Source organism: Xiphophorus hellerii, chromosome 15, assembly GCF_003331165.1.
Source record: "Xiphophorus hellerii strain 12219 chromosome 15, Xiphophorus_hellerii-4.1, whole genome shotgun sequence".
In the NCBI taxonomy this organism is placed as follows: Eukaryota; Metazoa; Chordata; class Actinopteri; order Cyprinodontiformes; family Poeciliidae; genus Xiphophorus; species Xiphophorus hellerii.
Window position 1 is genome coordinate 5,219,342 of NC_045686.1, and position 27,554 is coordinate 5,246,895.

General features: G+C 42.8%; 3 protein-coding genes across 6 annotated transcripts; 1 reads left to right on the forward strand and 2 right to left on the reverse strand.

Annotated features, from left to right (window-relative positions):
- Positions 1–908: 908 nt before the first annotated feature.
- On the forward strand, positions 909–2,351 carry LOC116733950 (complement C1q-like protein 2). The gene is made up of 3 exons (XM_032584987.1): positions 909–1,219; positions 1,310–1,447; positions 1,905–2,351. The coding sequence occupies exons 1-3, from the start codon at positions 1,108–1,110 to the stop codon at positions 2,174–2,176; spliced, it is 522 nt and encodes a 173-aa protein (XP_032440878.1). The 5' UTR covers positions 909–1,107; the 3' UTR covers positions 2,177–2,351.
- Positions 2,352–4,718: 2,367 nt separating this feature from the next.
- myh6 (myosin, heavy chain 6, cardiac muscle, alpha) lies at positions 4,719–13,746 on the reverse strand. Its single transcript, XM_032584788.1, has 2 exons — positions 6,174–13,746; positions 4,719–5,064 (listed from the first exon to the last, which is right to left on the reverse strand). Exon 1 carries the CDS (start codon positions 11,981–11,983, stop codon positions 6,179–6,181), a length of 5,805 nt encoding a protein of 1,934 aa, XP_032440679.1. The 5' UTR covers positions 11,984–13,746; the 3' UTR covers positions 4,719–5,064; positions 6,174–6,178.
- A 141-nt stretch (positions 13,747–13,887) lies between these two features.
- LOC116733906 (serine/threonine-protein kinase PAK 6-like) lies at positions 13,888–27,006 on the reverse strand. Of its 4 annotated transcripts, XM_032584910.1 has the most exons (10): positions 26,373–26,850; positions 23,556–23,637; positions 22,022–22,289; positions 20,564–21,130; positions 19,416–19,832; positions 18,543–18,676; positions 18,345–18,471; positions 16,673–16,798; positions 16,336–16,470; positions 13,888–15,759 (listed from the first exon to the last, which is right to left on the reverse strand). In XM_032584910.1, exons 3-10 carry the CDS (start codon positions 22,226–22,228, stop codon positions 15,592–15,594), a joined length of 1,881 nt encoding a protein of 626 aa, XP_032440801.1. In that variant the 5' UTR covers positions 22,229–22,289; positions 23,556–23,637; positions 26,373–26,850; the 3' UTR covers positions 13,888–15,591. The 4 variants fall into 4 exon arrangements, with proteins under 4 accessions (XP_032440801.1, XP_032440799.1, XP_032440800.1 ...); XM_032584908.1 differs by having other exon boundaries at positions 22,022–23,637; positions 26,373–27,002; XM_032584909.1 differs by having other exon boundaries at positions 20,564–21,127; positions 22,022–23,637; positions 26,373–26,846.
- Positions 27,007–27,554: the final 548 nt, after the last annotated feature.

A 27,554-nucleotide genomic window follows, 5' to 3' on the forward strand; every position in this document is an offset into this window, starting at 1 on the left:
ATTTTTAGATTATTCTCAGACATTTTCTAGGAAGAATTTGGACATTTCTGAGGTGTAAAACTAAAAAAAATAATAATAATTTTGAGTTAATTCTCAGAAAATTTCTAGATTCTAAATTCTGAGTTTGTTTTTCTTGTAAATTTCCAACTATGCACATATCCCTCCTTTAAAAGGAGGAATATTTCTCTGGTCATCTTTCTATGAGGTCTAAAATCAACACACTTCCTGTTTCTACCTGAGAGGTCAAGGGGTCACCAGCTGATGAAGCGGCTTTAATCCAGGAGATGCTGGATGATCCATTTTGATGGGATTAATCTGAGCTGATCTCCAATCAGCCAGAAACCTCATTATGCTGATGGGCCGTCGCGCTGATCGGGACGCGACCCGAAAAAACATCTGAATCCAGTAAAAACTCATAGAAAACATAATTACATCGTTCTGCGTCTCAGCAGTTTGAGTATGGGAGACTAAAGCTGCCAGATTTATGCATCAACAATGAAGAGGCCAAAACTTCCTGCTTCCTTTCCTCACAGACACTTTAGACTTTATTTCTTTCTTTCTAAAATCTCAACAAACGACTCATTTTGAGAAATATTACATGCAAGGATTTGTTTTCTAATATATGCCATTTACTGCAGAGTTTCCTCAGATTGTATTAAAGTTTCGTATTTTGTTTAGCAAAAGTTAAAAATTGGCACTGATGTTTTTTATTTGCTGCCTAATTTTATTTTTCATCCAAACCCATCAAAAAGCCCTAAAAATATATTTGTTTTCATCCCAAATGAGGATATTAGTAAATTTGGATTTAGGAAAATGCATACTTTATCTATAACTGGAATAATAAAGACAGAAATTAAATTATTTAGTTTTATTCATAAATGCAAACTTAGGCCTTGTGAAGGAAAAGAAGAAAAATTAAAATTTAACCAAAGAACCAAACAAGGTAAGGATCAATAAATTGCGTTACGTTGGACTCGTTCAACCCGGATCGTTGCTCCCAGAGATCCAAAGTTCGGATCCGGACTCGGATAAAACCCGGAGCTCTCCAGAGCTTCGGCACAGTCTCCTGTCCTGCAGTGGGTCCAGGTGTCTCAGTCCTCAGTGAAGATGAAGTCCAGTTTGTTCCTGGTGGCGGTTCTGGTGTGCGGCCTGGTCGGCGCTCAGCAGGGCGGTCTGCCTGAGCGGGTCCAGAAGCTGGAGGCGGACAACGACGTCCTGAGTCGGTTCCGATTCTTCCTCAGACTGTAGCTGATTATCTGTTAGACTCCCAGATGTTTGTTTCTCTAACTGACCTTCTGACCTCCTGCAGCCAAATCCAGGGTGGCGTTCTCCGCCGCACTCGTTGACACCAACGACTGGACCGCCAAGGGCCCGCTGGAGGCTGATGAAACTCTGAAGTTCGAGAGAGTGATCACCAACATCGGCAACGGATACGACCCGGCAACAGGTGGACGGGATTCATTACGATCCGTTAGTTTAGGGTTCGCATGAAATGCTGAGAACCTGAACGCACCACGACTCTTTATCCGAAAAAATTAGTCATTTTACGGCATTTAGTTCATTTAGGATCAGAAACTTTTCTCCAGCAGCTAATTGGGTTCAATCAATCAATCAATCAAGTTTATCTGTGCAGAACATTTCAGCAGAAAGCCAGTTCTGAAAACATAAAACATCATAAACTCACCAGACATTACGTTTTGTCCAGTTCCATCAATAAATGATCAATAAGCATCAATATGTTGATCAATGATCCAGTTGTTTCGGCTCAAAGGGAACTAAACGGGTTTGGACCTCAGTGTTCGACAGGAATCTGGTGAATTTGGTAACCAGGACCAACTAAAGTCCAGCAGCAGTTTAAATGTCTTCCAGAACCAGAACCACTGACCCAGGTTCTCTTCCTGCAGGTGTCTTCACCGCCCCGGTCAAAGGACTCTACTACATCCGGGTCACTGGAATCGCCGGTCCGACCGGTGAGCTGCATGCCGCGGTGAAGAAGAACGGATTAAACATGTTCGCCATCTACCAGAAAGCAGGAACCCAGGCCGGCGCCTCCAACGCCATGGTGCTGGTTCTGGAGCAGGGAGACCGGGTCTACGTCCAGCTGTGGGCCGGGAAGACCATCGCTGACCAGGGCCGCCTCAGCATCTTCACCGGGTTCCTCGTCTTCCCCATGTAGGCCGAGCTGCAGACACCCTGAGCCTCCAGGAAACTCAGCAAGAAAATCATCAGAACAACACGTTTCATCATCAATCCAGGACTGGTTCTGTCCAGAACAGAACCCACGACTGGTTCTGTCCTGGAGAGCTGAACGAAGCCGAAGTAACAGAAATAAAACCTGTTAAAAACCACGACTTTGGGGCGTGCCGTGGTGGCGTAGCGGTTAGCGCAACCCGTATTTGGAGGCCTTGGGTCCTCGACGCGGCCGTCGCGGGTTCGACTCCCGGACCCGACGACATTTGCCGCATTTCTTCCCCCCTCTTCTTCCCCGTTTCCTGTCAGTCTACTGTGATATAAGGGACACTAGAGCCCACAAAAATACCCCCTGGAGGGGTAAAAAAAAAACCACAAAAAAACCCACGACTTACTGCTGTTGGGTTTTCTTCTTCAGAAATCAAAGGGAAACTAACAGGAAGCCGGTAAACAAGATTTACAGATAATTATTCCAAACTTGGACAGGAGCAAATTGGCTCCACTTCCTTCCTGAGATCCTGAGTGAAAACATTTCAGGTTCTTTTGGACCTTTGTCTTCCTTTTCCAACATTTTCATTATAAAAACCATCAATTACGTCCATGACGTGAAAAATTTAAAGAATTATGATTAAAACCCAAACCAAATTCCCCCAAAATAATTCTAAAATATGTTTTAAAGTCTTTACTACATCACATTTTCATAATTGGTAAATCAGCATGTTTCCAAAGACGAGTTATTATCAAACTGGATAATAAAAAAACACAAAACTGAGAAAAAAGACATTATAAACATTAATCACATTCAAATAAATGACAGACTTCCATCAGATTTTTTTATTTTATAATTTTAATTAGTTTGAAATTTTTCATATTTTACCCATCAATCTGCTGGCTTACTGTAAATACTCTTTAAACATTAAAAACAATTGTCTTTAAATTTTTCAGGTTTCTTGTTCATTTTCTGCTATCATAAAAAATGTCACATTCTAAATAAACATATACTTTTAATCAAATTTGTATGAGTTTGATAAAAGAAAGCTTCATAATTTTGTTTCCAGTAAAAAGTAAAAAACAAAATCTGATCTGTTTTCTGCACAAAATTAATTTATTCCAACAAATATGTCAACATATGCTGCGATGCAAACAGGAAAGTAAATATTTTCTATTTATTGCTTATTTCAGAGAACAGTTTTCAGACATAGTTTATGTCTCTTTTTTATTTTGAGTTTTAAAAACTAATTTCTCAAAAAAAAAAAAAAATAGATCAGCTAATTTTAAATAAATACATTTTACTGCATTAAGTTGAGAAGTGCTATAATTTCTCAGTCCCCGGACCCGGAGAAGTCCGCCTCTGTCCGCCGGCCACCAGTCGCCGCGTCCCGGCCTGCCGCGCTCCGGTGGGTCGGCAGGTTGGACGGATCCTCCGCGGTGACAGCCGCGGGCTCCGTGGGAGTCACGCCCGGAGAAGTGACGCCCTGCGCGGCCAGAGGAGCCTCAGAGGTCCCGGTGGAGGAAACGTGGACCGAAGTTCTGTCAGGTTTAATATTTTCCTGTTTTCTGCCAGTAAAGTTCATAAAGTTCTTATTATTATCAGGCAAACAATTATTATCGGAGTTATCTGCGCCGCAGTTCTTCCCGGTTTTAGTATCCCTGGTTCCGTTCTTGGTCCAGTTCCTGCTCGGACCCGACGGTCCGGAACCGGGCGTGGGTCTCCAGAAGAAGCCGTAGTAAACAGCCAGGATGACCGCGGCCAGAGACACGGCCAGGACGTAGCCCACCACCGTGGCGAGTCGCACCCACTTCCTGTTGGCTCTGGCCAGCAGCTGCGCCTTCTTCTCCCCGGTGTAGGTGGCCGGCTTGCGGCGTCCCGCGGGGCCGAACCCCGCAGTCCAGCTCTTTTTCTCCCGCATGCTGCGCGGCGGCAGGCGGCGGTCACGGAGACCTGTCCCCTCCAGGACCATCCATCATCCCGCTCTGGACCCGCAGGAGGCTCGGCAACAGGTTTTGTACTCAGATGGTGAAGCTGAAATGGGTCAATACGAACCGGAATCTCACCAACTCTTCAAAATAAAAGCGTGTTGCTCTTTAGTTACCAGTGGTGTCTCTCAGTCCTGTTCCCTCCCTGGTGGTCGCAGGTCATTGTTCTTCTTTGGCCTCATTTGATCCAGGTGCGTTAAACCCGGGGGAGAACTGAAAGATGCCGGATGTTGAGAAGGTACTTGCGGATGTTGGCCCTCACACCACTGAACTAAAACAACGCCAAAGAAACAAGATGGCGGCAAGTTTTAGGTTAGCAAAGCTGCACCTGAATGGCGAACAAAACTTCCGGGACAATTTCGTCTAGAGCAGAGGTTCCCAAAGCGTGGGGCGGGGTCCCACAGGGCAGCAGGAAATTCACAACACAAACAAAAGTTCTGAAATGGCCTAATCAAATCTCAGACTTCAGTAGATTAAAACGTGTCAAGTTGTTTTTAATAAAGTGTTGTTTTTTTAAGATTTAGATTGATGATGAACTTGGAGACGAGTTCTTGGTGCTCATCAGTGTTTATTATCATTTCCCCAGAGTTACATCAGGACAGGTTCATGTTCAAACTTTTATTTTGAAGGGCTCATTTAAAGGAAATCAATAAGTGAAGCTGTCTTTAAGGATCTACTTAGCTAGAAAAGTGTTGATCAAAGTGAACAAACAAATAATAAAGTCAATTATTAATTAATGTTTTTATAGATATATTTATGAAATCAGAAAGTTTTAATTATTTTGAAGCTAAAATTTTTGCTTAAAATAAACTCATTTCATTGTGAAGGAGGAAACCAACAGCAGAACTCAGTCATGTTACAAAGTATCAGCTGCAGCGGGTTTGGATCCAGAACCATCTGAAAAATAAAAACAGATTGAAACAAATCAGTCAAAGGAAACATAAACTTATGCTGTAATTTAATGAATTAAAGTTTGCTACTTTTAAATCTAAAGTTATTGAATATGAAGTTAATCTCAACTTCATGAACTTCATAGTTTCTTATTACGTTTAGGAAAAATGATGCAGCTCCTTTGATGAAAATGTTCACAATTAAATACATGAATGTGTTATTATTTTCTTTACTGAACTCAGTTACAGGTTGAAACTCAGTAAAGTGACTTTTAGATAAAAGAAAAACAAATAATTTAGTAACGACCAAATTTCTGGCAACAAATTCAGAAATTTTGTGATTAATTTGGTATATTTAGAAGAAAAAACTGGGACTTTCTCTGATGCCAAAAAGATGTACATTTGCAAGAAAACAAAATTTCATGATTAAAGGCATAAATTGATTATATTAAAACTGGAACATTCTGTGACTTTATAAAGTCATAAATTTGTAAGAAAAAACTGAAGTTTGCTGAACTTGTAAAGTCAGGAAATATCCCAAGTAAAAAATCATCAATTTAAAAGAAAATCTGACTTTTTTTCTTGCAAATTTAGGACTTAGCATCAGAAACCGTCCCGGTTTTAGTCTGTAAATATGTGAAATTAATGTCAACATTTCTGTTTTACGTGACTGAAATTTATTCAGCTGGGACAACATTATTCCTCTTTCTGCATCTACAACAATTTAGTTTTCAAACTAAATATTTTCAGACCTGAATATTTAGCTTGGAACTTAAATATTTAGTTAGCAAGCTAAATATTTTGCTTGGAAAAATTAATTTTTGGATTGAAAATTAAATGTTTAGTTTGGAAAATAAATACTTAGTTTGAAACTAAATATTACTTTAACAAAACAAATCTGGAGCTAAATATTTTGTTTTCAAACTAAATATTTAGCTCAGACTTAAATTTAGAACCAAATATTTAGTTTCCTAACTAAATTTTTAATTTGAAAGTTAAATATTTAGTATGTAAACTAAATGTTTAGTGTGTTTAGTTTGGAACTCTGATATTTATAAATGTATGAAACACATTGTGAAAAGAACAACTAATTTGCGGCTGTTAGCAGGAACTCACCTGGCTCAGTCGTCCAGTCCCTTCTTGGAGGATCCGTCCCGGGTTTTGGCTCTCAGCTTGTTGACCTGTGACTCTGCCATGTCTGCTCTCTCCTCGGCCTCCTCCAGTTCATGCTGCAGCTTGCGCAGCTTGGCCATGTTAGCGTTGGCCGCCTCCTCCGCCTCCTCGGCTGCGTGCTTGTAGGACTTCACCTTCAGCTGCAGCTTGTCCACCAGGTCCTGCAGGCGCGCCATGTTCTTGCGGTCCTCCTCCGTCTGGTAGGTGAGCTCCTTGACGCGGCGCTCGTACTTGCGGAGCGCCTTGACGGACTCTCCGCCCCTCTTCTGCTCCGCCTCCAGCTCGTTCTCCAGGTCTTTGATGCGAGCCTCCAGCTTCTGGAGCTGCTTCTTGCCGCCCTTCATGGCGATCTGCTCGGCTTCGTCCAGCCGGTGCTGCAGGTCCTTGATGGTCTGCTCCATGTTCTTCTTCATGCGCTCCAGATGGGCACTGGTGTCCTGCTCCTTCTTGAGCTCCTCGGCCATCATGGCAGCATCAGTGATGGCTTTTTTCGCCTTCTCTTCTGCATTGCGGTTCTCCTGTATGGCGTCTTCCAACTCGTTTTGCAGGCTCAGCAGGTCGGCCTCGTGTTTCTTCTTCTGGTTGATCAGGCTGGTGTTTTGGGAGTGCAGCAGCTGCATCCGCTCCGTCGTATCGGTAAGTTCCTGTTCTGCTAGCTTGCGACTTCTTTCTGTCTGCTCCAGTGCGGCCCTCACCTCCTCCAGCTCTGCCTGGATCAGGTTACTCCGGCGCTCCAGCAAACCGATGTTCTCTCTCAGGTCATCGTTGCCATGTTGGGTGTCGTCCAGCTGGAGCTGAGCGTCTTTCAGGAACGCCTGAAGGGTCTTGACCTGCTTCTGGGCGTCTGCCGCCTGCCGGTTGGCTTGGCTCAGCTGGATCTCCATCTCGTTGAGGTCGCCCTCCATCTTTTTCTTGACTCTCAAAGCCTCATTTCTGCTCCTGGTCTCCGACTCCAGAGAAGACTGAAGAGACTCGAGCATCCTTTGGTAGTTCCTCTTTGCCTGCTCCATTTCCTCGTCTTTCTCAGAAAGTTTACGCTCAATGTCAGCCTTCATTTGGTTGAACTCCATCTGCGCTCGCAGGATCTTGGTCTCTTCATGCTCCAGCGAGCCTTCTGCCTCTTCCAGCGCCGACTGGAGTTCGGCCTTTTCTTGCTCCAGCTGCTTCCGGATCTTCTCCAGCTCGTGAGCGCTGCGGCCGCCCTCCCCAAGCTGTTCGGTGAGGTCTGAAATCTCCTCCTGGAGGTTCTTGTTCTCTCTCTTCATCGTCTCAAGTTGATCCAGGGATTCCTCGTAGGCATTTTTCAGCTTGAAGAGCTCAGTGCTCAGAGAGCGAGCTTCCTTCTGGGAGGCCTCCAGTTCACACTGCGACTCCTCAAACTTCTGCTTCCACTCTGCGAGGATCTTATCAAAGGTTCTTTGCTTTTTGTCCAGCGCTGCCGAGGCTGCATTGGATCTCTCTAGATCCAGCATGAGGTCTTCAATCTCATTTTGGAGGCGATGTTTGGTCTTCTCAAGGGAGGAACATTTTGCGTTCACAGCCTCGATGGCCTCTTCGGCTTCCTGTAGTCTCTGCACCAACTTCTTCTTTGCCTCTTCCAGCTCCTCCGTTCTCTGGATTCCATCTGTCTCGTATTTGGTTCTCCACGCTGAAACCTCCGTGTTGGACTTAGATAAAGCCCTCTGCAGCTCAGCTTTAGCTTCCTGCTCTTCTTCATACTGTTCCCTCAGCAGGTCACAGTCATGCCGAGCAGACTGCAAAGCATGCGCGAGGGCATTCTTTGCCTTTACCTCCTCCTCCAGTTGTCTGCGCAGGTCTTCCACCTGCTGGTTATACGAGTTCTTTCCTCTGGTCAGCTGTGAAATCAAGCACTCCTTCTCCTCCAGCTGGCGCCCCAGCTCTCCGTTCTCGGTGAGTAGTTTGGCCTTCTGAGTTGTCAAGTCATTGGTGGTCCGTTGAACCTCCTCGTATTTGCTCTTGTATTCGTTCATATTGTCTTCCATTGTGCGGCACATCTTCTCTATGTTGGATTTGGCCTTCACCACGCTCTCCATGTTGGAGACCAAGTCGTCCAGCTCTAGTTTCAGCTCCGTCTTCTCCTTCTCCAGTTTCTGCTTCACACGCTGCAGGTTGTCTATTTGCTCCCCCAGTTCGGCGACGCTGTCGGCATGTTTCTTCCTCAGCGTGGCGGCTGTAGCCTCGTGATGGAGGGTTGACTCCTCCAGCTCCCTACGCAGCTTCTGAAACTCAGCATCTCTCTTCTTGTTCATCTCCACCTGGACTGACGTGGCTCCGCCGGCCTCCTCCAGACGTTCGCTGATGTCCTCCAACTCACGGGACAGATCTGAGCGCTGCTTCTCCACCTTGGCTCGCGCTGCACGCTCAGCATCCAGCTCTTCTTCCAGCTCCTCGATTCTTGCCTGGTTTTCTTTCAGCTTCTTCTGGAGCTGAACTGAGGCAACCTGCTCATCCTCCAGTCTTGAGATGATTTGACTCACTTCAAAGTCCTTCTTCTTGAGTTTCTCCTCCAGCTGCTGCTTGTCATTCTCCAAGTCCATCAGAGTCTCCTGGGTCAGTTTCAAGTCGCCTTCGAGTTTCCTCCTCGAGCGTTCCAGGTCCATCCTGACCTTCTTCTCTTGTTCCAGTGAACCCTCCAGATCATCCACTTGCTGCTCCAGTTTTGCCTTAGCTTTAGTCAGGCTGTTGGCTTTGTCCTCTTCACTTTGAAGGTCATCCAGTGTCTGCTGGTGGGCCTCCTGTAGTGCCTTTTTCTCTTTGGTCAGCTTCAGAATGTTCTCATCCTGAGACGCCATCTCTTCCATGAGGTTTTTCACCTTATTCTCTGTAGCATGCTTCTCCTTTTCCACCTTGGCTAAAGTTAGCTCCAGGTCATCGATGTCCTTCTTCAGCTCAGAGCACTCATCTTCAAGTTTGCGCTTCTTGGCTGTAAGATCTGCATTCAGCTCCTCTTCATCCTCCAGTCTTTCATTCATCTCTTTCAGCTTGGCCTCCAGTTGAATCTTACTCTTGATGAGCTGTTCACACCGTTCCTCTGCGTCTGTCAGAGTGTCCTGTTCAGACTGTATCTGCAAGGTCAAATCATTCTTCTCTTGGAGAAGAGTCACTATTTTCTCTTCGAGTTCCTTCCGCCGTCCTTCGGATTTCTCCAGAGCCTCCTTCACCTTCTTGAATTCATCCTTTATGTTGGCCATCTCCTTCTCGGCCTCTGCGCTCTTCAGAAGCGGTTTAATCTTAAAGAACAGCTTCATCCAGGGCCAGTTCTTCACACCGAGAAAAGATCGGAGGTTCCACTGAATGACCATCAGGGAATCCCTGCGTTCCACAAGTTTAGCAAACTTCTCCCTCATCAGGATCCCTCTGGCATTGGCCTGAATCCTGGTGATGATCCGAGAGAGTTGCTCATCTCGCATCTCCTCAAGTGTCCCCAGCAGGCCGGCTTTGAAGAAGACTTTTGTGTGGCCAAACTTGTACTGGGTGTGGTCGATGTCAAGAGATCCCAGCAGCTTTTCGGCGCTCTTCTTGCAGTCGATGAACTGACCTTCTGGGATCGCGGAGGCATTCAAGATTCGGTAGCGTTGCTTGAAGTCTCCATAGAGAACCCGGTTTGGGAAACCCTTCCGGCAGATCCGGATGCCTTCCAGGACGCCATTGCAGCGAAGCTGGTGCATCACAAGGCAGTTGTCCATGGCGCCTGGAGTTTTCCTCTCATTAGGAATCAGACAACGGACAAAGTGAGGATGAGTGGTCTTCAAGTTAGTCATCAGCTTGTTGAGGTTCTCCCTGTGGAGAGCAGACACTGTCTGGAATGAAGAACCCTTCTTCTTTGCTCCTTTGCCACCTGATTTTTCGCCACCATCAGCTCCTGAGTAGCTTGAAAACAGCAGACTCAGCAGCTTTAGAGAGGATTTCTGGTAAAGTCCAACCACCGTTTCATTCAGAGGGTCTTTGTTTTTGACCAGCCAGCCGCCGATGTTGTAGTCGACTGTACCAGCATAATGAACCAGGGCAAAATGAGCCTCTGATTTCCCTTTTGTTGCCCTCGGCTTCTCAAACATCTTGTTCTTTCCCAGGTGATTATCGTAGAGCTTAGCCTTAAAAGTTTGGTCGCTTGCTTTGGGAAACATACACTCCTCTTCTAGAATCGAAAGAATCCCCAATGGCTTTTCGATCAGGTCAATACAGGCCTGGAGATCCATCCCAAAGTCAATGAACTCCCATTCAATCCCTTCTTTCTTGTATTCTTCTTGTTCCAGGACAAACATGTGATGGTTGAAGAACTGTTGCAGTTTCTCGTTTGTGTAGTTGATGCACAGCTGCTCGAATGTGTTGAAATCAAAGATCTCAAAACCAGCAATGTCCAGAACTCCTATGAAGTACTGACGGTGCTGCTTGGTGTCCAACGACTGGTTGATTCTCACCACCATCCAGCTGAACATCTTCTCGTACACTGACTTGGCTAGTGCACCGATGGCATAGTAGACTTGATCCACACTTTGGCCCTTGGTGACATATTCATTTCCAACCTTCACTCTGGGATGGCACAGCCCCTTGATGAGATCTGCAGAGTTCAGCCCCATTAGGTAAGCTGATTTATCTGCAGCCTCAGTACTGTCCGGTTCAGCCTGCTCCTCGCGCTGCTTCTGTTTGAACTTCATGTTGCCGTGGTGCATGATGGCACCGGTCAGTTTGTAGACGGCTGTTTTCTCCTCAGCAGTGAAGCCTAGCACATCGAAGGCACTGTCTGTGGCCATAAGCTCCTCAGAGTCGTTAATGGAGGCGACTGTTACCTCTCCTTGGGAGATGTAGCAGTAGTCGTACGGGTTGTTGGTGATGAGCAGCAGATCCAGCAGCTCAGGCTTCTGGTTGGACAGGATCTGGTAGAAGATGTGGTAGTTCCTCTCAGCCTTAAGCTGGAATGTAACACGGGACTTCTCCAGCAGGTACGTCTCGATGTCGGCCGATGACAGTTTCCCACTTGTGCCAAAGTGAATCCTGATGAATTTTCCAAAACGAGACGAGTTGTCATTTCTCAGCGTTTTGGCATTGCCAAAGGCCTCGAGTGCCGGGTTTGCCTGGATGATTTGATCCTCCAGAGTCCCCTTGCTGCTGTCCTTTTTGGCTCCGCCTCCAACCGCAGCGATGCTGGCGAAGTACTGGATGACCCTCTTAGTGTTCACCGTTTTTCCTGCACCAGATTCTCCGGTGATGAGGACAGACTGGTTCTCCCTGTCGGTCAGCATGTACTGGTAGGCGTTATCGGAGATGGAGAAGATGTGAGGGGGCGCTTCGCTCCTCTTCTTACCCCGGTAGGCTGCCACCACCTCCGAGTCATAGACTGGGAGCCACTTGTAAGGGTTGACGGTGACACAGAAGAGCCCAGAGTAGGTGTAAATCATCCATGCGGCGTAGCGCTCTTTGAGGTTAAACAACACTGCCGGCTCATGGAGGAACGTAAACATCGCCATGTCTTCGATTTTATCAAATTTGGGTGGATTCTGGGGATGAACATCCGAATCCTTCACCGTCACTGTGGTGCCGTCTTCCTTCTTGACGGTCACCATGCTTCCTTCTTTGCTGACAATCTGTCCTTTTATGTACTCCACTTTATCATCCACAACAAAACATTCAGTCTTGATGTCAAACGGTCGGGTCTGAGCCTCCAGGCGCTCCTTCTCAGACTTCCTCAGGAAAGGGGCAGCCTTCCCAAACTCAGCCATCAGAGCATCACCCATGGTGGATGGTAGACAGAAGAACAGCTAGAGAACGAAACGTTTCACTTCCAGTCCCTCTGCAGAACTGCAGCACGATGAAGACGGCACGGATTTAAAAATCCTCCCTTTGGACCAAATTAGGAGATATCTGGTGAGACAGAAGCAGTTGCAGATCTAAATGTGTCTCTGAGCGCACCATGAGGGCAGATTCTGGACCTTTGGGTGTTGCAGCCCTTTTGAGGGGAACCAGAGAATCATTGCTTATCTGTTTGCTGATAGACGGTCTTCGTTTAGACTCCAGTGTAACTCTCAAACATCTCCTCTAGTAACTAGAGAAGAAAACATAATACTTTTCAAAATAATGCATAAAACCTATTAAAATTTACCTTTTCATTCATGGAAGAAAAGAGATTTGAGTAGGCTAAGGTTAGCGACTATTAAATCTTCCAAAAGTAATTTATGTAAACTGAGATTTAGATTTCGTGTATCATCTGGTTATGTGGTTGACCATTGGTTTTTTTATGTATATTTGATGGATCACATTTCTGTGCAAAATATTATATAAGTGAAAGAAAATGACCTCAAGTAATACAAAAATATTCTTGTTTTTATTTTACAAAATTAAAATGAACAGAATTGAATCTAAAAGATATTTTCAAAGTTATTTAACTTTATCCGATAATCATTTTTCTATTTATTTCAGTGGATAAATGACATCAACACAGAAACCAGATTTAAAAGTTATCTTTTCTCTGCTTTTTAAAATTGTATTCACTTTTTGACATTTATAAACACATTGATCATATCCCTCTGTTTTGGTTAATCTAAATAGGTTCTTGAATGTCAATTTTTTTCTTTTACAACACAAAATAAAAAACAAAAAATTTTAAAAGGAAAGGGAAACATGTATGCACAATTTTTAAAAAAGGCCATACGGAGCTAAATTAGGGCCATTAAGTTTATTTTTAAAAAAGAAAATAAATTGAAACTGGAAAAAATAAATGTAAACTGAAAAATAATTTTGAAATGGAAATATAATTTCTTAGACTGAGAGAACCCTGAACCTGAAAATTGGTTTTTAAGCTTTTTTCAGTTTCCATTTTTATATTCAGTTTCAAAATTATTTTTGATTTCATTTTATTGCCCTGATTTAGCCCCATACAGTCAAGTTTGTTTTAAAAAAGTTGAAACTGAAAATAAAATTTAAACTGAAAAATTATTTTGAAACTGAAATGAAAAATTTAACCTGAAAAAAACCCACTGAATTTGAAAATGCAGTTTTTAACTATTTTTTCAGTTTCAAACTTTATGATTCTAATTTAGCTCCATACAGCCCTATAGAGAGAGTAAATGTTGGTTATTCTTGCAAAAACTTCATCGCTTTAAAATGAGAGATTTTTGTGATTTTCTGCTAATCATCCTTTTCCATCATGAAGTAAATAAGTCCTTCTTCTCCTTTCCTTCCTAATCCTGTTTATCTCCATGGTGACGTCCAGCTACATGTTTAATTTTGATCTTGAGTGAAAGACAATTTTAACTTGAGGACTTTTTGTATGTTGCCAACAAGATAAAAAAACAGATATTTATCCCTCTTAAGCCTTCCTTCAGGAATGCATCCAAGAAAAACAAACCGTTTGTGATACAATACAAGCAGCTGCATTAAATTAAAATAACAAAGTCACATCTGACATTTTATCAAAAGCTACTTTAACCTTTTAGGACAAGAGGAAACATGTTTCTGTTAATTGCTGATATGATGAGTGGTCTGTGATGAGCCGAAGAGTTTGTGTCTCTTTATCTCCAACTCTTCAGTCTGGAAATAGAAACCTGACGAGTTTTATCTGCAGCCTCAGAGATGTGTTGGTATTAATCTGCTGCAGCTGTTCTGATCTGTTTTTTATTCAGGAAAATTATTTTCAGATTAAGAAACCAAGGGGATTCTTTATTGGATCAGAGATTTTGTTGTTCACAAGAAGAAACCCAGAAATCAACCCAACCTGATCAGGAAATGTGTGAATTTCTGCCTTAGTTCATGATCTGAAGTAACCAAACAAACATTTGATTCTCTGAACTTGGCAGAAAAGTTGATGCAATGACCACACTGTTGATTTATTAAAATAAAATATAATTCCTTTAAAACCCCTTAAACTTCAACATTCCAGTATCCTGAGCTCCTCCTCTATGTCCTAAAAAGAAGAGGTCACCAGTTTGACCTCACACAGACCTGAAAATGTGTCATTAAGATGCCGCTCCAGCAGGTGGCAGTAGAGTTCAGCTGTGCAGGAATATAAATGAACATGTTCTGCAGAATGTGGTGAAACTTAGAAACTGACGTATTCAGATGTTCTCCATCCAATCTGAGCTGGAGATCATCAAAATTTGTGGTTTTAATCGAACAAAAGGGGAAAATACTGAGCGGGTGTTACATCCTCCTAACTTATGTTAGGAGATGTAAGTGGAAAATGTTCATGTTTATAATTTATATCAAACATCAGCATCATAATGAGATAAATCTGTTTTTTAAATGGAATTAAATAATCCTCAGTGTTGAATGAACATCTAGACTCAAATGTTTATGGAAACCCATTTTCTTCAAAATTACATAAATAAATTAATAAATAAACTTTGACAACTTAAGCTCCCAAATTAAAAAATATATATTTAAAAATTATTTATTTTGTTTTTATTTCATGATTTGGTTGAGTATTTGTTAATAACAGTATCTAATTTTGACTAAAATGGCTCTCCATACATGTTGCTCCTGCTTCACTTATAAGTCTAACCTGACGGTTTATTAATGAAAATTAAATCATTTTTGGTTTAATGTAATATTGCTCATAAAATAGCAGAACTTAAGCAGAAATTGACAATCTGACAGAAGAATACTGATATTTAGTCAACATTTCCCTTATTTAAAAAAAAAAGAAGCTCACAAACATCAAAATGTGAACAAGTGCAAATGTTAACAATAAATCAATATAATTACAAATAAACTGAAATATTTCTGATGATAGGAGAAATTATTGTTTAATTTCTCAGCTGTTTGTTAATTAGATCAACATGAAATGTGATTTGATCTGAAATCAGAATAAAAACCTGATTTATTTTATTCCAATTTGTTTGGAATTGTTTTTATTTTAACTGAAAATGTAAATTTAAGAATTAGAGCTGCAAAATTAGAAAGAACATGAAATGTTTTAAAAGCTCAAATTCAGGTTGAAGTCTATAAAAAATAAAATCAGCTGCAGCAGCCGCCGCTTCGAGTTCAGAAGATATTTATCCTGGAAGCGGTAATCTGGAGTTTGACCCCTGACCTCCGGACCTTCGCTGCACGTCGCCTCCCTTCCATTTCCTGCCTGAAACACTGAAAAGGTTCCTCAACATCTCTATAAAAATAAAATAAAAAAGTAAAAGTAAAATGAAAAAGAAAATAAAAGTAAAAAAATAAATGAAAAAAATAAAAGTAGAAAGAAAACGTGGTCCTTTTGAAGCTCCAGGTGAATCCTGAGGTTAGTCTTTAATGTGGTCTCAGGTGTATTATGTAAATCCTGAAGCATCAGGTGTGATCCCAGGTGAGTCTCAGGTGTGACCCACCTGAGGATCCTCCAGTCTGTGGCTCCAGGTGAGGCTCAGCAGAGCGACATGCGTTTGCGGTGCTGCTCCACCAGCGGCACTAGGCAGCGCGGCGCGGCGGCCTGCAGCATGAAGGGATGCTGCAGCAGGGCGGCGGCGCCACTGCGCTGCAGTGTGTCACGTGTCAGCATGCAGCCCAGGAAGTCCTTCAGCACCGGAGAAACCTGCAGCCAACATGGACACCATCAGCTGCAGAACACCTGGAGAGGCTAAACGGCTGAAATAGGATTTATTTCTGCATCGTCGTTCTGCTGCTGGTTAAATGCTACGCCATCAAGCTTCTGTGAGAACAACTGTTGGGATCTTTTGTTTTTATTATTATTTAATAACATAACAAAACATAACATAATATCGCTTGGAGGGGTTGTTTGTTTAATTGGTTTTTTATCATTATTACTTAACCAACAATATAAAAAAAATGTTTCTCTTTCGATTTCTTTTCGGTTTTAATTACTTTTTTGACAAAGTTTATGGTATGGAGCTAAATTAGGGTCATAAAGTTTGCAAAAAAAGCAAAAATAATTCAGAAAGAAATACATGTTTATATAAAGAGTAAAAACAGGTTTTCTTCAAAATGTAACTGATTTTAATGTTGGACAAACTTAAACAAACTGTTAACTGCATTTTTCTTCCTCTCTAATTACAGATATAATCTGTGTGTGTGTGTGTGTGTATGGGTGTGTGTGTGTGTGTGTGTACATGCGCGCGAGCGTGCGTGTGTGTGAGGGGGTGTTTCTGACCCTTTGCATGTTCTTGACACTTGGCGCCGCTTCGTCTCTCAGTTTCTTCATGGCACTGATTGGTGTTTCGTTGAAGTATGGAGGCTCACCGTCCACCATCTCCACCACCATGATGCCCAGGGACCAAATGTCCACCTGGGGGACCGATTTCAACGTTACATGCCGTTTATAAGATGCTGTCCAGTAAAACATTGCTTCTAAGGCTTTTACCTGATGCAAACTACGTATATCTACATACTGGCCAAAGCTAAACCTTTGAAACAAATGTAACTTATTGCATTTTAACATATTAAAACCATGATTTTATTTGATAAATCAAAACAAAGCAGTACCTCACCTCTGTGCCATACGGCGTTTTGGAGATGACCTCTGGAGCCATCCAATACGGAGTCCCGACCAGAGATTTCCTCTTTGGGACGTCAGTGTTGATCTGAGCGCAGAAACCGAAGTCTGACAATTTTATCTGCAGCAGAATGGAAGATAGAAAATATGTGAAATTAATTTAAACATTTCAGAGTTTTTTTCCTGCACTTGAAAATGTTCAACTTGAGTTTTTTTTTAGTTCAGAAATTTAGATTTTTTCCCCCCTAGAAGTTTTCAGTTTTTTCTCTAGTTGTTTTAGTGAAAATGTCCCGTTTTCCTGTCTACAGTCGCTCTAATAAGCCGTCGTACGTCCCTGTAATTACCATTAGCAGAATGTAAAGGCAGCAGAGCTAAAATCATTTTCTTAAGTGTCACTTTAACACATAAGATAGTTGTGTTGCTCTGTGCCTGAAGCAAACCCTGCAGTAGGAAATAAATAGTTACTGCTGGCATTTACGATCTGAATGCCCGGGTTTACAGTAAACTTTGGCTCGTTATTAAACTACTTGATGCGGTTTCTGTTATCAGATGTAATGACTTAGATGGTATCTGTAGAAACATGCTGCCAAGCCGCATTTTCTCCTCCCTGCCTGGAAGAAATTCCTGACAAACTAAAAACATGAGCGAGCCGAAATGTTCTGCGGCCCGTCCAGGTTTTGTTTATCTGAACTGATGGCTTATTGTTCAGCTGAAACCAGAAGTTTACATACACCATCTATTTCTCTCAATCTGAAGTTAAATCAGACCAAACTTTTTCTTTTTTACCCCTCCAGGGGGTCTTTTGTGGGCTCTAGTGTCCCTTATATGACAGTAGGCTGACAGGAAACGGGAAGGAGAGGGGGGAAGACATGCGGCAAATGTCGTCGGGTCCGGGAGTCGAACCCGCGACGGCTGCGTCGCGGACTCAAGGCCTCCAAATACGGGTCGCGCCAACCGCTACGCCACCACGGCACGCCCCCAATCAGACCAAACTTATCTTGTTTCAGAACAGAATCACCAACATTATTTTTGCTAAGAGCCTCAATACTGAGATAATTGGTCAGATTTATTAGCTTTTGTCTTCAAGATCACAAGTTTACATACACTAATGACCAGTCTGTACCTGAGCTTCGATGTTGCTTCAATATTTCTACATAAAGGTTTTTCCTCATGATGCCATCTATTTGGTGAAGTGCACAAAGCTAACATAATAACATAGTGGGCCTGTTCTCACAAGTGTAGAGAAATAAACCAACAAAATGAAATTTATTATAAACAATAAGAACTCAGATTATGTTCCCATCATTTTGGATTTGGTCCTCAAGATGACATCCAGGAGAAAAATGTACTTCTTGCATAAACAGGGTGGGTTTATAAAAAGAGCCTTATGAAATATAGTTTATTGATCTAAATTTATTAAACAAAATAAAATTAATGATTTGTTTTTAGTCTCATTCTTTTTCTGCCTCTATTTTATTCTAAAACATGTATAATTTAGAATTCAAAGTAGACCCCTTTACGAAGGGTTTTATCTAAAGTTCCCACCATGCCATAAAAACAAGTAAGTGTGTGTTTGACTGTGTCCGGTGCGGAGTTGTTTAAGGTTCAGATTTTCCTTTCAGGAAGTATTTTGACAAAATTCCCCCCAAAAGCCTGGAGAAGTTTACCCTGCCGTCCAGCGTGAGCAGGATGGAGTCGCTCTTGATGTCTCGGTGGATGACGCCCTGAGAGTGGAGGTAGGACAGCGCCTGCAGGACGCCCTCACACACCGTCGCTATCTGCTCCTCGTTCAGCCTGAACACCAAAACATCGCTAAACATCCCATCTGGGTACCTGGCCTCCATGCATCTGGAGCAGCTGCTCACCTGGTTTCACCGATGATGTGTGTGAGAGCGCCGCCCTGCAGGTACTCCATGATGACCCACAGCTCATCCTCCACCAGCGCGCTGCGGAACATCTGCACCACGTTGGGGTGCTGGTAGTCCCTCATGATGACCACCTGGGAGGAAGACAGAAAACGCTTTATGATGCTTTACATCCAACATGAAGATGAGGAAGTGATAAATCTATCACCAGGGTGATAGCAGTTTGGGTTTTTCATTATAGTCTAGTTATATTTACAAAATAAGTTAGTGCTAATTATTTTTTAGAGCGTTTTCTTGTTTTCATTAACTAAAAATTGTTTAGTTTTAGCTTAGTTTTTATTACTTGTAGTAGTAGTTTTAGTTTTTCCATATTCTGGTTAATTTTTTAGTGCAGAATTAAGAAATGTCAAAGTTTTGTGATTATGTTTACATTGATTGGGTAATGAAAACTCAACAGAAGGTAAATGTTTTTAAAAATTGACTCAATTACTGTTGAACAACCAGCTGACTCTGGAGTTTTGTCCCAATTTGTCTGGTGCCATTGTGTGGACTAGCATTAGCATGGGCTATGCATGGGCAATTTGCTGACAGCTGACGTAAACCGCTTGTTTCATATCAGTTCAAAAGGCTAATAAATAGATTCATAAACCCGAAAACAAAGGATATTGTATCCATAACTTCAGTGTGTTTTAGTTTTATAAATGTGTGATATAGTTCCACTTTATTATAGTTTTTCCCATTAATTATTGTTTTAATTTATTTCAGTGTTGTGGAAAAAAACATTTTGCCAAGTACTGTCAGGTGAAATCACTCAATGTTTTCAGTTTTTGTTATTTCGTTAGTTTTGGTGAGCTGGTTGAAGTCGACCCGTACCTCGTTAAAGAGAAGCTCCCTGCGCTGCTGCTTCCTCACGTCCATCATCTTCACCGCCACCTGGCGCCCGCTGTGCCGTTCCCGGGCGATGCACACCACGCCGGTGGAGCCCTCCCCGATCTTCATGAAGTTCTCCAGAGTCACCCTGGGATCGCCCGGGTCCACCACCATCTCCAGCGCCGCCTTGAACTGCTCGTGGGTCACCTTCTGGGGCGCTCTGTCCGGGGCAGCAGGAGGCGTGGAGGAAGGGGGGCGGCTCGGCTGAGCGAGGCTCGTCTGCGGCGGCGTTGAGGCGCGTTTGGTAGAAACATCGACCCCTGTGGAGGGGCGGGGTGAAGGTTGGGGCAGCACTCTGCCAGTGATGACGGGACTGCTGGTGCTGTTGGGTGGAGGCAGCCGAGGGCGGGAAAATGGCGGCTGGAGGAACAAACATGTTGAGTTATGTAAGGATTGGTTTCTACTGTAGAGGAAATTATTCTTCCTGGGTTGTTTTTGTAATAAATGTTTTATTTATGATGTGAACCCCAGGAAGAGTAGCTATTGTCATGGCAACGGCTAATGGCAATAGCTTCCCTATCTTCTGTTATTATTACCATATTAATAGATTATTATTGTTATTTTACGATCATATTGTCATTGTTTCTGCTTTGATTTTCATATTACTACTCATTTGTAGTTATATAACAGATTATGAAGAATTTATCGAATGAACATTAGCAAACAGTTGGTAATTATTCTGATCCGAATGTTCGGTTGTTATTTACAATTAACATTATTACTATTATTATTATCTACAGGTTTTCTTCTCTTGCTATGAGAGTCTATTTGTAATATTATTAATTGCTTAATACTGATTTTTTAAAAGTGCTTATTTGATTGGCTGATTATTTCACTTATAACAAAACATTTTTCCCATGTTTTTAGTTAAATAATCAGTGAATGGATCTATCACGTTTTTATCAACACTAAGAAATTATTGACTTAAAATAAGCTCATATTTCTTGCTGAAAAGTTACTTATAAGTTAGTTTTATCTTATTTCGAGTGTTCTAAGGTATTTGTACTAGAAACTGGATGAAAAGTTTTTGGTAGGATTTTGTGTTTTTGCAGTGTAAATATAAATAAACTTGACCTCGGTCCAGGTCTTACCTTGAGGTCATAGGTCGAATGCGGCCTCCTGGGGGTTTCTGTGGAAGAGGACAGCAGGTCCGGCAGGTGATTGGCTCCGGCTCTGGGTCTCAGCTGGGGCCTGCCGGTCTCTGCCGCCTGGTGGTAGGAGGTCGGCCTCTGCTTTAGCCCGACGCCGCCGTTGCGGACGCTGGGTTCAGGCGTGTAGGTCGTCCTCTGAGGCGAGGTGGGGCTGAGCGGAGCGGCCTCAGATACGGAGCTCATCTGGCTGCTGGATTTGGTTCTCTGCAGGTTCCTGTTCGCCCGGGGGCTGCCGCTCTCGCTGCGCACCTGCCGGATGCGGTCCTGCCAGTAGGTGGCGCTGGCGCCGGCCTTCACGCTGCTGCTCCGCCGGCTGATCTCCAGGTAATGGTACGACTCGTCCTCCGCCACTTCTCCCAGCCGGCCCATTGACTGGGCGCGTTTCCGTGCCGACGGGCTGGTGCGGCGCAGCGAGTTGGAGCTGGTGACGGAAACGCGGCTCATCTCAGAGATCACGTGACTGATGTAGTCGCCATGGCCGATGAAGCTGCCGCGAACGATCGTCTGCTGGCGAACAAACGGGATAACAAGTTCATTTCAGGCAGCGGTGGCCACACCTCAGGTAAACCGCTAACCTGCTAACCCGCTAATAGTTGTGCTAATTGTGTGTAATAATCAACTTGACCCTATTGAGGTCGATAAACTATGTTGTAACCTTTGTGTCATGGTTGAATTTAGCACTTAGCTTCAACTAAACACCTTATTGGTTTAGCGCTTTAGCATTAGCAAAACCAATGTTCATCATTAGAACTTTCGGGTTAGCACAAATAGCTTCTTAGTTAGCGGTCAGCTAGCAAAAGTCTGGGAAGGTTTTATCATTTCTATACATATCTGTTTAGAGGAAAATAATATATATTTAAATAAATCATTTTAAAATACACATATATGGTACAACATATTAATACATTGCTAAATTGTATTAATGTAAGAAAAAGCAACATTGAGAATAAAAATTTACAAAAAATCAAAAATATAAATTTTATGAAAATGGAAATAAAGATGAAAGGAAAGAAAACAAAGATATTTTAAAGATGTAATAAATTATTTAAAAAGGAAAAAAACAACTATAAAGTAGAAAAAAAAACCAAACCAAAAATCTGATGAGAAAAGTAAACAAGAAGAAAAATAACTTAACCTTTGTTTTTTAAAAATGAAATAAAGCCAAATTTCAAAAGGAGAAAAAATTTATCTGGTTAAAAATAAAACCAGAAACATGATTTTAAGAAATTAAACAAGAAAACGTGAAAATGATTTTTTTATTGCAACACAAAAAAATTCAAAAAGAAATATAGAAAAAAAAGAAAAGTTATAAAAAAATAAAACTATAAACTAAAATTGTAGTTTATAGTTTTATTCTTTCTTTAGCGAAAGAAACTGACATTGAATTTGACCTCTGACCTTTCTGGGTTCCAGATCGATGTTGGTGATCCTGGACGGGTCCACCAGGGGGCGTGGCCTCCTCAGCGTGTCGATGACGCTCTGCCACTGCGCCGGCAGACCCACGTAGCGTCCCGTCGAGACGTCGAAGGACGTGTGGACGCGGTGCTGGAAGTCCCGCGGCGCCGAGATCTCCAGCCGGTACTTCTTCTTCCTGCGCCGGAACATCGCCACGGAAACGCAGCGCCGGCCGCCGGACCGGACCCGGGGGAAACGACGGGAAGCGGCGCTGCAAAGGGGAAAACAGCAGGCGTGACGCCAGCCGGGCCGAGACATGATGAGACGCTGAAGGCAGGCGGAGAAGTGGCGGCTGCTCTTCCTGCTCAGGTGACTCACCTGAACCGGGTCACATGACCCGATCCTCAAACCGACCAAGCAGCCCGGGTGAGATCTCACCTGTCTGCATCAGTGACTGCAGGAATCTGGAGTGTTTGCAGCTGATCTCTGACCTCAGAACCAGATTGTATTACCAGAGATCGGATCGGTTCTGAACCACATTCTTCCAAAACCCGAGTCCGTTTGACTGTAAGCACTTCCTGTCTGGGAGGGAAGCCGGCTCACTTCACAGGGTGTAAATACTTTTGTGACTGAACCCATTTGGTGTCAGTCTGTCATCAGAACCAGAATCCATTCAGGTTCTGATCCAATTCATGGAAGACGCTCACGACTCACAGCTTCTCCACAGAATCTCCAAAAATCTGACCTGTCCCTTTAAGAAGCTCAGATTTGATCTGCCTGTTGTCCTAAAGCGGCCCGTTTGAACCGCTTGTTAGCGGCTCAGGCAGCTCTGCTGGAATGTTTTGGTTTTGAATCCCGACCCGGTTCTGCAGGTTCTGCAGAGATCGGTGGGTTCTGTCCTGGCTTCCTTCAGCCTGAAGTACAGGCTGGGTTCACGGTTCTGGTTCCGGTAATCTGACTCGGCTCATTACGGACTGTCAGGTGAGAGTTTGGATCGGTTCTGATCGGTTCTGATTGGTTTGGATCGGTTCTGATTGGTTTGGATCGGCGCCAAAATGTGAATGTTTCTGGATGATGAAGATGAGTAACGAGTCTCTGTGGATGTGATGAAGATCAGCAGCAGAACGATTCGGGACAAAGTCCAGAACCAGAGAGACGACGAAGATGATGAAACTCATCATCATCATCGTCACAGAACCCGTCTGACAGAATGAATCATTCTGACGGATCTCAGAAAATCCCGACCTAATCTCAGAAACTTCAGAACAAGCATGACTCAAAGTCTCTGACCTTCGTCAGTTAGAACCAGCTCCAGAACCGGCCCTGAGGTTCTGGGTCTCAGCAGAACCTCAGCAGAATCATCACCCACACCCGGACCAGAGGAGAACCTTCCCAGGACCCAAAATAATCTATTTACTCATTTAAAGAACCCAAACAAAGACTCTTTGTCATCCAGAACCTTCAGGTCCAGTTACCCCTCACCGGGCCTCAGAGGTTCTGCTCTGATGCAGGACAGTCTGACTTCCTGGGTTCTCACCTGTTGGGGCGTTGATGTTCCTCAGCCTCGGGTCGGCCCGACCCGGCCCGGTTTGGTCCGAACCTCCTCGCTCCACCTCAGCCTGTAGGAAACACAGAGAGGATGAAGCATCATCATCATCACCAGGCTCTGCTGACCGGATCGGATCGGATCGGATCATCCACATCCTCCTCCACTCCCTGACAGCAAACAGGAGGAAGAGGAGGAGGAGGAGGAGGAGGGGGCGGAGCTTAGGGATTCCCTCTGCACCAGAAAAATAAAACTATAAGGTCATGAAAACGTTTAGCGAGGGAAGTAGCTCAGCTATGCTAGGTTGACTTTGACAACTGGAACATGTAGAGGTGCTGCAGAATTTGGATTTTCGATTTAGTTCAGCGTTTTCATCTCCAACAGCGAAACGCTGCAGGAAAACGACTCATAACTTCATAACAGCAGCTTCACCGTTTTATACCTGAAAGGCTAAAAACCAACTTCAGTTCCTTCAGTGACTCTTTATGTGGTGAATTTGAGATTCTGCAGCTTCATAAGATAAAAATGTAAAGACAGAAATTATGATAAAGAGAGAGAACATGTAAAACTTACAGCAATTATTTTAAAAAACTGAAAATATTTAATAACATTTTTGATGCTTTAACATTAATTTGATAACCTTGTTATTGTTTATGTCTAATTTCTAGCTAGTTTGATTTACTTTATCTTAATTGGGTTTAGTTAAACTATCTTAGGCTAAAGTTTATATTCTGACTGAATTTATTTGTTATTTCTGATCAAACGAGGATGTTTCAGTTCCCCTCATCTTTCTTCTCCAGCGGAGCGTTAATAAACCGATGCTGCTTGTTTGCCTGCAGGATATTGAGGATCAGCTGGTTACCTGCACACCAGGTGTGTGTGTGGGGTGTGTGTGTGTTTTCAGGGTGTGACTCACCAACATACCAGAGGAATCTAACTCTACATGACCAGACAGCTCCTGTCTCTGACTGGAAACCAGCCTGGAAATCAGACTGGAACCAGTGACTGCGCTGTGAGAGCGCCCTCCAGTGGCAGCTGGGGGATGGTAATAACTGAAAACACGTGGTCAGGTGATCCATCCGTTATTTGAGTCTAAATATGAAGTTAGATGTTCTCTACAGCTTGAAGAAGAAACGAGTCTCCAGAGCAGAAAGTTTCATGTTTCCATTTTTAAACCACATTTCACTGTAACTTCGCCGAACCCCCAAAGTAGCTCTTAAAAAATGTTCCTGTTTATGGTCCCCAATAATGAGATGGATTTACTCCCTTGGGGTTGGAAAAGGAAGATTTTAGACCAAACTGGACTCACTCTGAAAAAGTCCAAACTGCCTCAAGTTATTTTTACAACTCAGATAAGTGCAAAACTCTATTAAAACGGGCCTAAAGTTAGATGTGAACATGTTAGTCAGAATAAATAACCGCACTGAAACCGTTCAAATGTTGATCACAATCTCAAACCTACATCTGCGCATTAGGGCTGATATAACAATGAGTACATTTCCACCAAAAAAGACAAAAACGCAGAAAATTTTAGATAAACCTCAGAAATTTACTAGAAAAAATACATGGAAAAATCAGAGTTTCAAAAGTAACAAGATGTTTGACTTTTGGAGAAAAAAATTTGCTTCAACATTTGAGAATTTTTAACTTTTGAAACTCATATTTCTTCTTGAAAATTTCTGAGAATTATCTGAAAATTTCTCCGTTTTTGTCAGTTTTGCTCCTTTTTTTTCTACCAACAGCAGAGCCAACCTGGAACCCAACCATTAAAGAGAGGAAATCATTTCAAAGCAGTCATAGAGACGTGGCAAAGAAAGTCTGAAACTGATGCAGAGCTGATCAGAATCAACCTGAAGCCTGATCCAGGTGGAACCTGGCTCCTCACCCAGTGACCGCTGACCGGACCAGAACTCCCAAAATAGTCCAGGAACCATTCAAAAGCTACAAATAGAGGAAAAATCCCCAAACCATCAACCGTCAGACAGAATCTGTTCATGTGTTGCTACAAACTACAGGACAGTAATAATACCTGCGACCAGCCAGAGGTTTAGTTTAGTTCAACTAAAGGTCATAATCTGTATCTGTACGAGGCGCCAACTGGTCCAAACTGGGATCAGAACCAAAACTAATGCAAATGAAATCTCCAAATAACAATAATATGTCAATTTATGATCATTTATTGCCATAATTAACCAAGAATTATGGTCAATTATCATGAAATAAACGAATCGGTTGGAAAATATCGTTATTGTTTGTCCAGCGAGCCAAAGCTTTCCACCAGTGACCAACAGGGGGCGCCACGAGCAGCACGAAAACAAAACAAACGAGTTTGTGCAGAAAATATTGAGAAAGTTTAGCGGATTCCGCAGCAGCGGTGCATTAGAGACCCGACATCTGCAGGCCCGTCTGTGGGCCGAACCAGAACCATCAGAACCGCGTTAGACCCCCAGCAGATAAACACTGCAGCTGGGCTGGCAGAGCAGAACCTCAGAGTTCTGGAGACCCGGCCCGGTCGCTCAACTGGATCCTGAACCAGGTCAGACATGGAGCTGCTCTCAGATCAGTTAGCAGCCGTTCATTCATGCGGATCAGTTTACAGCAGCACATCCGGGCGGGACGGGGTTCGAACCAGATCCGGTAACGACCCGGTTCTGACTGACCGCTCTCAGCTCCAGATGTTCTGTCAAAGTTCTGCTGAGAACCAACAGGATGAACTAAAAACAGTTTTTCCTCTTAAAAACAAAGAGCTGAACGGTTCTGATCCGTTTGAGTTGGACCCGGATCCGGTTCCGCCTCAGGTGTATTTACCTGGCCGTAGAGTCCAGGTGGGTCCAGATCCTGCCGCGCGCTCTGCCTCTCTCCGCTGCTCCTCTCTCTCCTCCCCCACATCTCCTGTCTCACCTTGTCCCAGGTAAGTGGGCGGAGCCTGCAGATCAGGGACAGACTGGAGGAACTCCGTGGTTTTGGTTTTTATTATTATTTAAAATTTAGTGGAAGAAGGAAGTGTGAGGTCAGACCCTCTGAAGCCCACCGGCCCAGTTCGTGTTAAGTAGCGGCAGTTTGTATGGATCTGAAGCCCGGGATGAGGCGCAAGGAGCGGCGGCCTCAGAAACAAAGAGGAGGCTCCCTCCGGTCGGTGCAGGCGGCAGCATGCCCGGTTCTCCCTGCGGGCTCAGCAGGACGTGACTCAACAGCCCGAACCGCCCAGTTACCCGCCTAAAGCTCCGAACCTCAGCGCATCTTGACTGAAGAAATAATGTTGGACTGAAGCTTTAAACTTATTAAATAATTCAATTCATATGAATCTTTATAGTTCACTTAGTTATAAAAACCGTCAATAAATATCTGAAAACTACAACAGTGTATGAAATAAAAAGGACTAATCTCAGAAACTTTCCAGGAAAATCATGGAAATTTCTGAGTTTCATAAAGGTGAAAAATTATCATAAAAATGGCCGAAATAAAATGGAAATTTTTAGAATTTTCAAATTCAAACGTTTTTAGAAAAAAAAAAAAAACGTGGAAATTTTTTAGTTTCAAAAAGTCAAAACCTGAGAAATTTTCAGATTAATCTCAGAATGTTTTTTAGAAAAAAAATGGGAATTTTTGAGTTAAATTTGTTTTAATAAAAACCCAGAAATTTTCTAGGAAAAACATTTGAATTCTAGAAGTTGAAATTTTGCTAGAAAAATAAGGAAACTTTTAGATTAATCTAAGAAATGTTCTAGAAAAGACAAGAACATTTATGAGTGAAAAGTCAAATTAAAAAAAGTTTCAAACAGCTGAAAATTTGCTAGCAAAAAAATCATAAATTTTGTGATTAAGCTAAAAGATTTTCAAGTATTAAATAGAACATTTTTAAGTTGGAAAATTCGAAAATTTTCTAGAAAACCACTTAAATTGTGAAATAAATATTAGAAATGTTCTAGAAAAGAATAAATCTTTGATAAAAAAGTGAAAAATTTAAAGTTAAATTTTTTTCTTTATCTC

Excerpts from the sequence above, each read along its gene's own strand:
- LOC116733950 (XM_032584987.1), top strand. The coding sequence starts at position 1,108 with ATGAAGTCCAGTTTGTTCCTGGTGGCGGTTCTGGTGTGCGGCCTGGTC. Across the intron at positions 1,220-1,309 it reads GGCGGACAACGACGTCCTGA|CCAAATCCAGGGTGGCGTTC; the intron begins GTCGGTTCCGAT and ends GACCTCCTGCAG. Across the intron at positions 1,448-1,904 it reads CGGATACGACCCGGCAACAG|GTGTCTTCACCGCCCCGGTC; the intron begins GTGGACGGGATT and ends CTCTTCCTGCAG.
- myh6 (XM_032584788.1), bottom strand. The coding sequence starts at position 11,983 with ATGGGTGATGCTCTGATGGCTGAGTTTGGGAAGGCTGCCCCTTTCCTG.
- LOC116733906 (XM_032584908.1), bottom strand. The coding sequence starts at position 22,336 with ATGTCTCGGCCCGGCTGGCGTCACGCCTGCTGTTTTCCCCTTTGCAGC. Across the intron at positions 19,833-20,563 it reads ATTCGACCTATGACCTCAAG|CCGCCATTTTCCCGCCCTCG; the intron begins GTAAGACCTGGA and ends TTGTTCCTCCAG. Across the intron at positions 18,677-19,415 it reads GGGAGCTTCTCTTTAACGAG|GTGGTCATCATGAGGGACTA; the intron begins GTACGGGTCGAC and ends TCTTCCTCCCAG.